This window comes from Hevea brasiliensis, chromosome 10, assembly GCF_030052815.1.
Source record: "Hevea brasiliensis isolate MT/VB/25A 57/8 chromosome 10, ASM3005281v1, whole genome shotgun sequence".
Taxonomy (NCBI): Eukaryota; Viridiplantae; Streptophyta; class Magnoliopsida; order Malpighiales; family Euphorbiaceae; genus Hevea; species Hevea brasiliensis.
Genome location: NC_079502.1, coordinates 22,658,830 through 22,673,132, shown reverse-complemented (window position 1 = coordinate 22,673,132; position 14,303 = coordinate 22,658,830). Strand labels below are relative to the sequence as shown.

General features: G+C 33.3%; 1 protein-coding gene across 1 annotated transcript; it reads left to right on the top strand.

Annotated features, from left to right (window-relative positions):
* The first annotated feature begins 478 nt into the window (after positions 1-478).
* On the top strand, positions 479-1,213 carry LOC110670745 (uncharacterized). The gene is made up of 2 exons (XM_021832907.2): positions 479-1,019; positions 1,134-1,213. The coding sequence occupies exons 1-2, from the start codon at positions 479-481 to the stop codon at positions 1,211-1,213; spliced, it is 621 nt and encodes a 206-aa protein (XP_021688599.2).
* The last annotated feature ends 13,090 nt before the right edge of the window (positions 1,214-14,303 follow it).

Here is a 14,303-nt window from a genome sequence, read left to right as displayed (position 1 = left end):
TGTTAAAAGTATCCAAGAAAATGTGATTTGAGGATATTTAACAATATATAAGAATTCAATCACCCACTAGAAATCCATCCAACAAGGATTTCCGTTTCCTACTATAAAAGTGTAGGATTCGCTAACTTAGTGGAAGGACCAATTTGATTAAATGACCATAATCATATTGGTGGTTAATTCACTTGATACAAGATAATTAATTTGAATCTTGCTTTTTCTACAATAATAGCATCTGATAATTATGGCACAAAGGTCTAACCCGTTATCTCGCATATTATATAAAAATAGGCTCACCGGACCTAACTTCTCTGATTGGCTAAGGAATTTGAGAATTGTTCTCATTCTTGAGCATATAGGATATATTCTTGATTCTAAGATTCCTGGTCCACTACTACCTGGGGCCATAGAAGAAGAACATAACACTTTGAGAAAGTGACATGAAGATGACATACAGGTCAAGTGCTGCATGCTTGCTTCAATGACTAATCAGTTACAAAAGCAGTATGAGAAGATGCAAACTTCTCCTGCAATTTTGCATCACCTACAAGAGTTATTTGGTAAAAATAGCAGAATGGCAAGATATGAGATATCTAAACAATTATTCAGGAAAAAGATACATGAAGAGCAGGATGTGGGAGAACATGTCCTTGACATGATCCGACTTATAGAGCAGCTGGAGGCATTGGACTTTACCATAGACTTTTCTCTCCCGACGGATTTGATCCTACAATCCTTGCCTGAGTTTTTTGGAAGCTTCATCACAAACTTCCATATGACTAAACAAGAATGCACTTTGGCTGGTCTTCTGAACATTCTTGTGATTGCCCAAGGCAATATGTTTGGTAGGAAGGGAAAGGAGGTGGCACTTTTTGCTTATTCTTCTTCTTGTAAGACCAAGAAGAAGAAGAAAAGAAATAAGAAAAAGCCATCTTCTACCCTTGGCCCTTTTGATAGAGTGGGCAAAAAGAGCCAAACAATGAATAAGAAGGAAAAAGCCGCTCCGGCTAACAAAGGAAAGTGTTTACACTGTTAAAAGGATGGGCATTAGGAGAGGAACTACCCAGAATACCTAGAGTTAGTAAAGAACAAGAAGGCAAGACCTTCTGAAGGTATGACTATTTCTTGTTTCTTAGATTCTGGTATTGCTTGTCATGCTAATTCTACTTGGGTCATTGATACTGGCTCTAATTCACATATAATCTCTGATGTGTAGGAGCTAGTAAGTCGTAGGAGCTTGGATCATGGAGAAGTGGGGTTGAAGATTGGTGATGGATCAAGTGTTAATGCTAAAGCCATCAGATCTACTTCTCTTATTGTCCATAGTCATTTTGATGATAATGTTTTGTATTTAAAGGATGTTTTGTATGTACCCAATATGTATAAAAACATCATTTATGTAGCTAGTTTGACTAGAAACGATTATGAATTTATATTCATAAATGATGTATGTACAATTTATTATTGTAATAAAATTGTTTGTTTGGGTTAATTGCAAAATGGTCTTTATTATATTGATAATGAATGAAAAATAGCTCCAAGCACCGATTATGAAATTAATGCAACAGAAAATATCAACCACAATTTAAAACATATTTGGCACTTAAGATTAGGTCATGTTGCAGAAAATAAGATCACTAAGTTGGAAAGGATGGGGATTTTATCCTCTTTAGGAAATGAACCATCACCAACTTGTGAGTCCTACCTTCAGGGCAAAATGACCAGATCTCTCTTTGCTAGACAAGGGAAATAGGCTGAAGATATTTTGGAACTCATACATAGTGACGTATGTGGGCCATTTAAAGATAGAGGTGGATATTACTACTTCATTACCTTCACTGATGATTAATCTCAATTTGGGTATTTACATTTATTGAAATACAAGTTTGAATCCTTTGAAAGGTTCAAAGAGTTTAGGCTGAAGTAGAAAATCAAACTGGAAACAGTATTAAAACTCTTCGATCTGATCAAGGTGGTGAGTACTTAAGTATTGAGTTTGGTGAGTTCCTTCAGGAACAGGGCATAATTTCACAATTAACCCCTCCTAGTACACCACAGTTGAATGGTATGTCAAAAAGGAGAAATCGTACTTTGTTAGACATGGTATGGAGCATGATGAGCTTCACTGATTTGCCTATTTTCTTATGGGGATATGCATTAGAAACTGCACTGTACATTTTTAACAAAGTTCCAATTAAATCAGTTTCTTTCACACCATATGAGATATGGCATGGAAGACAACCATCCCTTAAACATATTAAGGTATGAGGTTGGCCAACTTTTATCAAAAAGCTAAAAACTGATAAATTGGAAACAAGGTCCGAAAAGGTAGGTTTATTAGATATCCAAAAGATAGTTTTGGATATCATTTCTATCTTCTGCAATCACAAAGAGTTGTGATTAGTAGGGATGCAATTTTCTTGGAGAAAGAGTTTATTCAAGAAGGTGGTAGAGGTAGGAAGATAGAAATGGAATTAGAGAATTCCACTGATGAACAACAACTTGCACCCATGAATATTGATCTAGTGGAAGAGCCTATGCCTATAAATAATTCATCTACAACACCGGTTCTTCATAAATCTAGTAGAATATCTCATCCACCAGAGAGATATGGATTTCTTCATGAGAATGAACAAGAGTTATTTATTCATGAAGAAGTTGATCATAGAGATCATCCTTCTAGTTATGAAGAAGCTATATTAGATATAAATTCTTCAAAATGGCTAGAAGCCATGAAATTTGAAATGGATTCCATGCATAAGAACCAAGTCTGGGATCTTGTAGACCTACCTAAGGTATTGTACCCATAGGATGTACATGGGTTTTCAAGAGAAAGATTGGTCCTGATAGGAAGGTAGAGACCTTCAAAGCTAGGCTTGTAGCGAAAGGGTTTCGCCAAAGGGAAGGAATTGATTATGAAGAAACATTTTTTCTGTAGCCATGCTTAAATCCACAAGGATTCTTCTAGCTATTGCAGCACACTATGACCATGAAGTTTGGCAAATGGATGTCAAAACCACTTTTCTCAATGGTTTTATTAAGGAAAACATATACATAGAACAACCCAAGGGTTTTGAATCCAAGGTAGGTTTTAAGGTGTGCAAGCTTAAGAGATCCATTTATGGTCTTAAGCAAGCTTCTAGAAGCTGGAATAAATGTTTTGATTAAGCCATTAAATCTTTCGGTTTTATTCAAAACATTGATGAGCCATGTGTGTATAAGAAGACTAGTGGAAGTATGACTACCTTTCTAGTGTTATATGTGGATGATATATTATTAATAGGCAATGATATTGGTATGCCAACATCTGTAAAAACCTGATTGTCAAGTAGTTTCTCTATGAAAGACCTTAGGAAAGCTACCTATATTCTGAGAATTTGGATCTATAGAGATAGACTGAAAAGAATAATAGGTTTATCCCAAAGGCTTTACTTGGAAAAGGTGTTGAAGAGGTTCAACATGCTTGATTCCAAGAGGAGATTGTTACTAGTTGGGCAAGGGATTTACCTTTCTAAGGAACAGTCTTCCAAGACTCCTGAAGAAAGGGAAAGGATGACTAAGGTTCCTTATGCTTCAGCTATAGAAAGCCTAATGTATGCCATGCTGTGTACTAGGCTTGATATTGCCTACGCTATTAGTGTGACTAGCAGGTTTCAATCCAATCCAGGTTTGGAACACTGGATAGTAGTCAAGAATATTCTTAAGTACTTAAGAAGGACTAAGGATTTATTCTTGATATATGGAAAAGGTGAACTTCAACTAGAAGGATTTATAGACTTTGATTTCCAATTAGATATTGATGACAGAAAGTTTATCTCAAGGTTTGTATTTTTGTCTAATGGAGGGGCTGTTTGTTGGAAGAGTTCCAAATAAACAACTACGATAGACTCCACCACTGAAGCCGAGTATGTTGCTACATGCGATGCTACAAAAGAGGCTATTTGGATCAAGAAGTTCATTTTAAAACTAGAAGTGGTTCCTTCCATTGAGTCAGTAGTTCCTCTCTACCGTGACAACAATGGAGCCATTACACAAGTACAGGAGCCTAGGTCTCACCAGTGATCCAAACACATAAAGCGACAATTTCATATTATCAAAGAGATATTTGGAAGAGGCAATATTGCCATGCAGAAAGTATCTTCAGCTGACAACTCCGCTGATCCAATTACTAAGGCCATGATACAGTAACAGTTAGACAGATATCTTAACAAGATGAGTGTTAGATACTGTAGTGAATGGCTCTAGGCCAAGTGAGAGATTGATAGCTGTGTGTGCCCTAGAGCAAGCGCTAATCTTGTAACTTATAAATAATATTGTAAATATATTAATGGCAATAAACATTTCATTTAAATGTTGTGTATGTATAATATCATATTTGTTTGAAGTTATCCATTAGCAATATGTTATATATTTTATTCTTATGAGATAAGAATATGAGTGATAGAATATATGGGACATTTGCTATAAATCAGAGTTCACAGCTAAAGGAAATTTTGGTGGGCACATTATATCCAAAAAGTTGTCACCTCTGTTTATTTCCACTTATCAGTATGAGATACTGATGAATATGGAATGGTGAGTCTCATACCATCTAATATGAGATATCAAGATAAACACAGTGGGCACTTATGAGATAAGTAGGTCAAACTTGTGATGAACAGATAACATGAACATGGCATTTACTCGAGTCAATAAAATGTTATCTGTGTCATACTAGTGAATATAGTCCTCAGACTTGAGATAACACAATTGTCTCTTATATAGGTGGATTGAGTTTAATACCACTTACATATCTGTACTGTGTACAGATATTCCAGTGTGTGTTGGCTCAGATTAGTTATATGTTGGGACAAGTGTTCAGCCAAGAGGGGACCCATAGCCTTGAGTAAACAGGGTTAAAAGTCCTATGCAGATTTGAGCTGCTCTTGACAAGATTAAGTTCGTGGCTAGGACTGATGACTTTGTCAGGAAAGATGTTTCTTGATGGTAAAGTCTTATATGTCAAGAATCAGATTTCAAATGAGTGCATAAAATTCCATGATAAGGGGTTTGACTCTTCCATGACCCTTAATGGGATTGGGACATAATATGGAGGGATTTTAGTGCACGGTGACGTATGATTAAAGGTTCATGAATAAGGTGTTCCTTATTTCTAATTAGGTGGCCATGGTATGCTATGCTAGGTGTCAACCATGGTTTATGAGATGCCTAAAATGATTTAGAGAAATCATTTACGATGAGGAAGAGTTTCAATGATATTAAGAGTTAATATCATTTCTCATTGCCAATTAGTAATGAGCCTAGTATTTCATACACCTACACAAGTTAACCACTAAGTTAATTATGACTTAATTGATTAATTAAAGAGTTTAATTAATTAATTAAATAGATTTGATTTGCAATAAGATTACAAAGTCCCTAGCATGACTTGAAACCAAATTTTGGATATTAGATGTATTAAATAAATTAGATTTATATTTAAAGAGTTAAAATATAAATTTAATTATGAAATTAATTAATAGAGATTAATTAATAAATTAATTTATATGTGATATAAATTAATTTGAGGGAGAAATTACAATTTTGGATTGAAAACTCAAAATTCAATATTAGGGCAAAATGGGAATTTTACATGGTGACACGTGGCACTCATATGAAAGTGCCACTTGTCTTCCCATGATGAAAGACAACTTTATAAATATTTAATCTTGGCTTTACACTTGTCATAATGCGATTAAAGCAAGAAAAAGTAAGATTAAACCTTAAAGTGACATGTGGCTTACATTTAAATATATTTTGTCTTAAGCCATATAAGAGATGAGAAGACCAATTAAAGAACTTAATTTAATTCTAATTCTCTTCTTCCTTCTCAAGTGGGACGACAACAATGGTCTTCTTTCTCTCTTCATTTTTTCTCCATTGATTCTTGAGATAAAGCTCAATTTCTCTTGAATCAAAAGTTCTAGAAAGTGTTTCTAGCATTCATACATCCATATAAATTCACCAAGAGTAAAAGCCCCATCATACAAGTGGTTCACAAGCAAGAAAAGGGAGATTTGGGGTTGCCATTGGTGACTTGGTGGAGTTTGTGGTGGACATGCTAGAGGAGCCTCAATTGAAGCTCTTGAAGATTACCAAAGGGAATATGAAGTGTAATTATGCGCCTTTGAGGTTAGTCTTCTTCAATCCCTCTTTTAGCTAGGGTTTGGTATGTTTAATAGTTAAACATTGATCCTTGATGGAAAATGAATCCCAAATGCATTTTAGAAGAGTGTTTTGACATTCTTTAGGGCATTAGAGATTGGCTAGGTTCATAACTCATCTTGTATGCTTACATGGAACCTTAGATAAATTTTTGAATTCCATTCTTCTAAAGCCTTAAACACGCTTCCCAATGCCATTAAAAAGTAAGGAAATTGGTATGAAGGTTGAAGAGTGCTTAGTTGAATGCAAGTTAAGCTTTTGGTTATGTTTCTAAGTACCCTAATAAGTTTTTAAGAAATTTGTTTTGCTTGGGGACAAGAAAAAGTTCAAATTTAGGGGTATTTGATACACCTGTATCATATAGATGTTTTCAGGCACAATTGCACTGCATTTCATAGCATATAGGTAGCTAATTGCATATATTTTAGTTAGTTTTATTAGTTTTTGTTGATTTAGTTAATCTTCAATGAATTTTATGTTTTCTATATCTTTTCAGGTCTTTTAGAGGAAGTCCAAGGCATAGGAGTCAAATAGACAAACTTTGGGAAAAGGAAAAGCAGGGAAAGCTGCTGCATCACAGTACATGGGTCGTGTACAAAGCTAAATAGACTTGTGTAATCCTTTGGCAGGAGAAAATTGAAGAGAGTATGAAGAAGCCATAGTACACAGGTCGTGTAACTAATCCTGTTGAAAGAAAAATGCACCATAACATGCCTTAGGGTGTAAAGTTAGCAATTTTAAAACTTTATAACCCTAGGTTTTATGCAGCATATAAACACTTTATACTATTGCAAAAACACTTAGTTTTAGTCATAAAACATGTTTCTCAATTGCTAAGAAGCCTAATTAGCCATTAGGAAATAAAACCCCTAAATATACAAGTTAGGGTTTATGGAGAAAACTCACCCTTAAAGGCGCAAAATCAAATTCTCACACAAAATCTGGAAAGTGAAGCCACCAAATGTTGGCTCTATAACTTGTCCACACAAGCCTCTTGATCAAGGCAACCTTGATCAACAAAAACTCCTTGAACCTTCCTTATTGAATTCAGTCAAGAATAGAAAGATGGTTAAGAGTAGTTTTTCTAGGTTTTGTCTAATGAAAGTGAAGAGAAACTCTTTCTCAAAGCTTAATTCAAGAGTTTAACACTTGATTTCTCTTGAATTTTAGTAAGGAAGAAAGAAAAGAAACTTGGCTATAGTGGAGAGAGGTGGACGGCAACAAGGAGAAAGAAGATGAGATTTTTCTTTTCTTTTGTCCTTACATTTATTTTCAATTTTCCAAAATTATCTTTTTAGTTTACAAATGTCCAAATCTCATTTAACAATTAAATGAGCTTTCTAATTTCAATTTGTCCACTTGTCAAACTTAGATAATTAAGGAAACTAAAATGACAATTAATTAATATCACATATTAATTAATTTAATATTTCTTCTCTATTTGACCAAGTCAAAGTATCAAAGTTTAACCAAGTTAAACTTATCAAATTTTGACTAAGATTAATTTCCCAAATTAATCAAGATTAATTTTCTTTCTTATGTTTGATTATTCAAGTTTATATTTAAACACTTTAAATATTAACTTGAATACTTCCATAAATAAATTTAGTTTCAAGTCATGCTAGGAACTTTATAATCTAATTGCAAACTAAATTTATTAATTTAATTAATGAATTAAACTATTAAATTATTTAATCAAATTAATTTTGCTTTAATCACAATGTTTTTATGTGTGTAACTTACTAGGTTCATTACTAATTGACAATGAGAATAATATTAACTCTTTAATATTATTAGAACCATTTCAAACTTAAAATGAAATTCTCTTTTCTTTTAAGTTCTAATAAATCATGATTGATGTCTAGCATAATGTGCCATGACTACCAATTAGTTACGAATTATTCCCTTTAATTCATGAATCTTGATCATACATACTATGCACTAAAATCTCTCTGCTACAAAATCCTAATTCCAGCTAGAGTCATGGTTCATGTCAAACTCTTATGCTTAGAATCATTAGTCCTAATTCTTGATTAATAAGACTTTCCAGTCAGAAACTCTTTTTTGACTAAGTCTATTTGTCCTTGCTAGAAACTTGAATTCATGAAGAACAATTAAATGGACATAGGATTTTATCCCTGTTTACTTAAGGTAATGAATCCCATCTTGACTAACATCTATCTCTATATATAACTAGTCGAAGCCAACACATGCCCATATACTCTTACATAGTACAAGCATGAAAGTAGTATCAAACTCAAACCACGTATATACAAGATAATTGTGTTATCTCAGGTTAAGGGATTATATACACTGTTATGATCTAGATGACCTTGTATTGACAAGAGTAAAATCCATGTACAAGTCATCTTATGTCCCTTGTTTAGCCTACTTATATTATAAGTACCTACAATGTTTGTCACATGGCATGAGACTCACCATTCCATCCTATTAGTATCTCATATTAATCTATGGAAATAAATATAAGTGATAATATTTCCGAATAAGTCATGCCCAATTAAGTATCATATATTGTGAACTAAAATTTATAATACTTGAACTAGAATGATCTGTCACTCATATCTTAATAACATAAGAATAGAACATCTAATAAGGTATTAAAGGACATATTCAATTAAATTCAAACCATTCAAATTTAAAAGAAAAGAATATTTGCCACTAATGGGAAATAAATGTTTATAAGATACAATACAATGATATGCTCTAGGGCATTCTATTAACAATCTCCCACTTGCACTAGAGCTATTCGGTACAAAATTTTAGACTCATCTTCTCAAGATATCGATCTAACTGGTTTTGTGTCATGGCCTTGGTGAAGGGATCAGCCAGATTATCAACTGATACTATTTTCTACATGGCTATATCACCTCTCCTAACTATTTTTCTAATAATGTGCTAGCGCCTTTCTATGTGTTTGGATTTCTAATGAGACTGGAGTTCCTTTGTATGAATAACAGCACCATTGTTGTTACAAGATAATGGAATTGGTGACACAATCAAAAGAACCAATTCAAGTTTTATTACGAACTTTTTATCCAAACACCTTCCTTTGCAACATTAGATACAACAATATACTCGGCCTCTACAGTGGACACAAAACTAGAGAAAGACTGTTTATCATCCATGTCTGATTGAAAATTAGAATCTGTAAATCCATCCAGTTGTAAATCACCTACTCCATATATCAAGATTAAATCCGTACTTCTTTTCAAGTACTTAAGGATATTCTTAACAATAATCTATTGTTCCAAACCTGGATTAGATTGAAACAAGGTAGTCAAACTAATGCCATACGAGATATTCGGCCTTGTACACAACATTGCATACATAAGACTTCCAATTGCCAAAGCGTATGGAATCCTTGCCATTTTCTCTCTTTCCTTAGGTGTCTTTGGAGACATTTCTTTGGAAAGGTGGATATTATGCCTAACAGGTAATAATCCCCTCTAGGAATTAAGCATGTTAAAACTCTTTAACACCTTTTCCAATTATAAACTTTGAGACAAACCTATCATTCTTTTTAATCTATCTCTGTAGATACAAATTCTCAGAATATAGATGGCTTCCCCTAAGTCTTTCATAGAGAAAGTATTAGACAACTAAATTTTTACAGTAGTTAGCATACCGACATCATTACCCATCAATAAGATATCATCCACATACAAGACCAAGAAAGTGAGTGCACTCCCACTAATCTTCTTATCACACCTTACTCCTTTGTAAGATATGAAATAATCCCATAGTATACCTAATGAATTACCGAACTCCTACCGATAACCCATTAAATATACTACAAGGGATTTTTAATAAATCGAATTCATTTTTAGGTTTAGTATAGTGATAAAAGAATTATTAAAGTGTCTTCGATTAAAGTGTGTGCCATAAAATTTATTTAGAAAGAAATAAATATTTTTAAAATTTTATGGAAAATCTGCATGGTTACAACTGTAATTTCATAAAAACCAAAATTTACACCTGTTAAAAACAACCTGTAATAAAATGTATAATTCAAACTCATCAATTTAATCATTAATAAATTATTTCCTCAATCAAAATTAAAAAGGAATTTAACCTTTATATTCATTGAAAATAAAGAATTTAATATTACAAATTTTTACATTTGAAGAAAGTCTCAAAGTAATATTACAAGGTGAAAGAGCGGAAGCATGGTGATTTGTTCATTGGAGCATTGAATTACAAAAATTTCTTCTAGGGTTACATGCATCATACTGCATACTTTATATGCCTAATTAATTTTAATGCTCAATTTTATATTAAAACACTTTTAATATGTATTAGGATCTATGTTTGCTATTCAAGATTGTGAATTAATAAATTAATCCATTTAAACCCTAGTTTAAAAGAATAATATGTGCACTAACCTTTTGATGCACTGTAGATATAATTGGTATCTTTGTGAAGCACCTAGGACCCCAAGAGTTGTCCCTCTAGCTTGTTTACACCAAGATCACCAATGGAAGCCCCTAAACCAGCTTCTCAAGCCTTGCCAACCAATTAGAAATTAGGGATTTGCCTTTAGAGAGGTTATAGATGTGTATAGGATACTAGAAACAATTTCTAGCAATTTTCATTCAAAAGAATTTGGGCAATTCTCTTTGAATTGATTAGAGAAGAAGAAGAGGAGAGGAGAGCACTATAGGTGGTGGCGCCAATTGGAGAATAAAAGAATGTGTTTATTTTTTTTCTTTCTTTTCCCTTTTATAATTAGGTCATCACTTAAAACCCTTGCCACATGTTATCACCACATTGCATCTTAATTTTAATTGACTTAATCACATTAAGCCAAATGTGAAAGTTAAACTTAATCTTGACTTTGATCATCTTACATGATTGGAAGACAAATGGCAAGCTTATATGGTGCCATGTGTCACCACCTCATGGTGCCACATGTCACCCTGTGAAATGACCAAATTACCTTGTGTTTTAATTTTGAGTTCTCAACCCAAAATAATTATTTCTCCTCATCTAATCAATTTATACCAAATATAAATTAATTAATTAATCTCTATTAATTAATTTCTCATAATTAAATTCATATTTAAACACTTTAAATATGAATTTAACTTGTACTATGCATCCAATAACCTAGATTTGATTTCAAGCCATGCTAGGGACTTTGCAATCTTATTGCAAACTAAACCTATTTAATTAATCAATTAAACTCTTTAATTAATCAATTAAATCACATTTAACTTGGTGATTACTTGTGTATGTGTGTGACTCACTAGGCTCATCTCTAATTGGCAACGAGATATGATATCAACTCTTTATATCATCAGAACTTTTTCTTACCATAAATGACTTCTCTAAATCATTTTTGGCATCTCATAGACCATGGTTGACACCTAGTATAGCATGCCATAGCTATCCAATCAGTAACAAGGAATACCTTAAATGAACCTACAATCATATGTTACCATGCACTAAAATCTCTCTGTTACAAAATCCCAATTCAAGCTGGAGTCATGGTTTATGTCAAACTCCATTTGCTATGAATATTATGTTCTCTTTTAATTCTAGTTTCTGATTCATTAGATTTTCTTGTCAGAAACTCTTTTCTGATTAAATCTGCTTATCCTGGCCAGAAACTTGAAACATCAAGAATAATTAAATGAACATAGGATTTTATCCTTATTTACTTAGGGTAACAGATTCCATCTTGATCAACACCTACCTCCATATATAACTAGTAGGAGCCAACACATGCCTGTATACCCATACATAGTACAAGTATGATAACAGTATCAAACTCAAACCACCTATATATAAGATAACTGTGTGATCTCAGGTCTAAAGATTATATGCACTGATATGATATATGACAATGCATTGACAAGAGTAAACTCCATGTGCTTGTCATATGCGTCACTGGCTCGGCCTACTTATCATGTATAAGTGCCTATCATGTTTGTTATATGGCATGAGACTCATCATTTCATCTTATTTATATCTCATATAAATACCTTGGGAATAAACATGATAACAATCTTTCTGGATAAGTCATGTCCTTATTGTGAAGTATCCTCGATTGTGAACCAATTTATGATTCTTTATACTAGAAATACTGTCACTCATATTCTTAACAACTTAAGAATAAAACTTTTAACAAAATATCAATGGACTTTTTCTATTACACATAAATACATTATGTAAACAGAAAAGTGAAATTTGTAACACCCCCGTTGTATAGCCTGGTATATTTCACTGTTCCGGTGACCGGTGTCGGTCCGGACAAATAAAGAGATTAGAGTCACACCTAAGACAACTTGAGAAGCCATAAACATAAATAATTAGTAATGTTTAATTAGTTAACTACAAATAAGAAAAACATAACATAAGAGGTTAAACGAGCCGAGAGTCACAGCAATGAGTGACCTCCTCGGGAACGACTGCGAAGTCGTTTTAAACTCAAATTTCGAACCGTAAAAAGTGACGCTGCGGTCCTTAGGACCCTTATGAACACAGTGGAAAAGAGAAAATCATGAAAAAGAACTGTTAAGTCAGTCAAATAATTAGGTCAGGGAGCCGGAAGAAATATTGGATTATTTGCAAACCGGGATGAACCGGCGAGGGGCAATTTGGTCAATTGACCCCGAGAGCTGACTCCTGACCTAACTGTCGAATAAAATCAGAGAAAAGAAAATTTCGGTATCGAGAATTAAATTAAAGAACTAATAGAAAAAAAAAAAAAAAGAGAAAAGGAAAGAGGTTGGAAAAGTCAAAAGTTATGACATCATGCATGATGTCATAACTTAATTTATAAATTGCATTAAATAATTTGGATTTAGGGTCTTCCATAAGCAAAAAAACGTAAAAGGAAAACAAAGGAAAAAATTTAGGTTTTCTTCTTCTTCACCTCTCTCTTTGCCATCCCATTTTCCCCAAAATCCTCCATGAATGGTTCTTCATTTAAGCTTACTTTAAGCTTGAATTTCTTCATCCAATCAACATCACTCCCCTAGAAACTTCATTAGACCTTGCAATCTCAACCTAGGAACAAGAAAGAAAGAGGAAAGGAAGAGAGAAAGTGAAGAATTGGCATTTAAAGTTAAGGTTAGTATGTTAAACTTCTTATTTCTTCACTTAAATGCATGATTAATGGTTGAAATGAACTTAGGATTAAGGAAATGAAATAAAAATATGGGGGAAGGACAAACTAGAATTTCAGCCAGCCATGGATGTGGGAGAGTTTGATGTATTTTGAATGAATTAAATGTGTTAGTAAGCTTGCATGAGAATGGTAGTAAGTTGGAAATGCATAAATGGGAGTAAATGCAACATTTTAGTGTAGTTAGGGTTTGAATATTAGGGTTTGTAAACCAAAAATTTGGAGAAATGCATAAATGATATTTTTGACCAATTGTGGACTGAAAAATGGTCAATAATGACCAAATGAATTGTGTGGGAATGGTGGAAAATTTAGCTAAATTCGTAGGTCAATGCAGCATGACCAAACCTACTTTGAAGAACCAAAACTCAAATTTTACAAGCCTAATGGATATGCCACCAATTGGAGATGAAAATAGACATAAAAGAGCACAATTTTCATTAAGGAACCATTGCCAAAAACTGACCAAAACTTGGTGAAACAATTGACCAAAGTGAGTTGATAGCAGGCTGCCACTGCACTAAACTGACCAAATGAACAGTAACTGTTCATTTGGTCATAACTCGAGCTAGGTAGGTCAAATTGACCTGAAATTTTACCAGCAATTAGATATGATATAGACCTAAAACGTTCATGAAGAACACCAACCCAAATTAGGCCATTAACTCATTCAAATCATTGAGCAAAATTAAAATTTCTGTACTGAAATTCTGCAGATTTTTAGTTGAGCAGCAAAGTTTGGATAGCTATAACTCTCTCTAGAAAACTCGGATTTAGGCGATTCTTGAACCGATGGAAACCTAAGACATAGTACAACATTTCATATGAAGAAAGTGAGACCAAATTATGAACTTAACTTGATCAAATAATTGACCAAAGTTGGACCAAAAACCTGCCAGCACCTAAATTGCGGTATGAACGATTGCACGTGAACAGTAAACTTATTTTGGCC

Excerpts from the sequence above, each read along its gene's own strand:
- LOC110670745 (XM_021832907.2), top strand. The coding sequence starts at position 479 with ATGACTAATCAGTTACAAAAGCAGTATGAGAAGATGCAAACTTCTCCT. Across the intron at positions 1,020-1,133 it reads TCCGGCTAACAAAGGAAAGT|ATTCTGGTATTGCTTGTCAT; the intron begins GTTTACACTGTT and ends CTTGTTTCTTAG.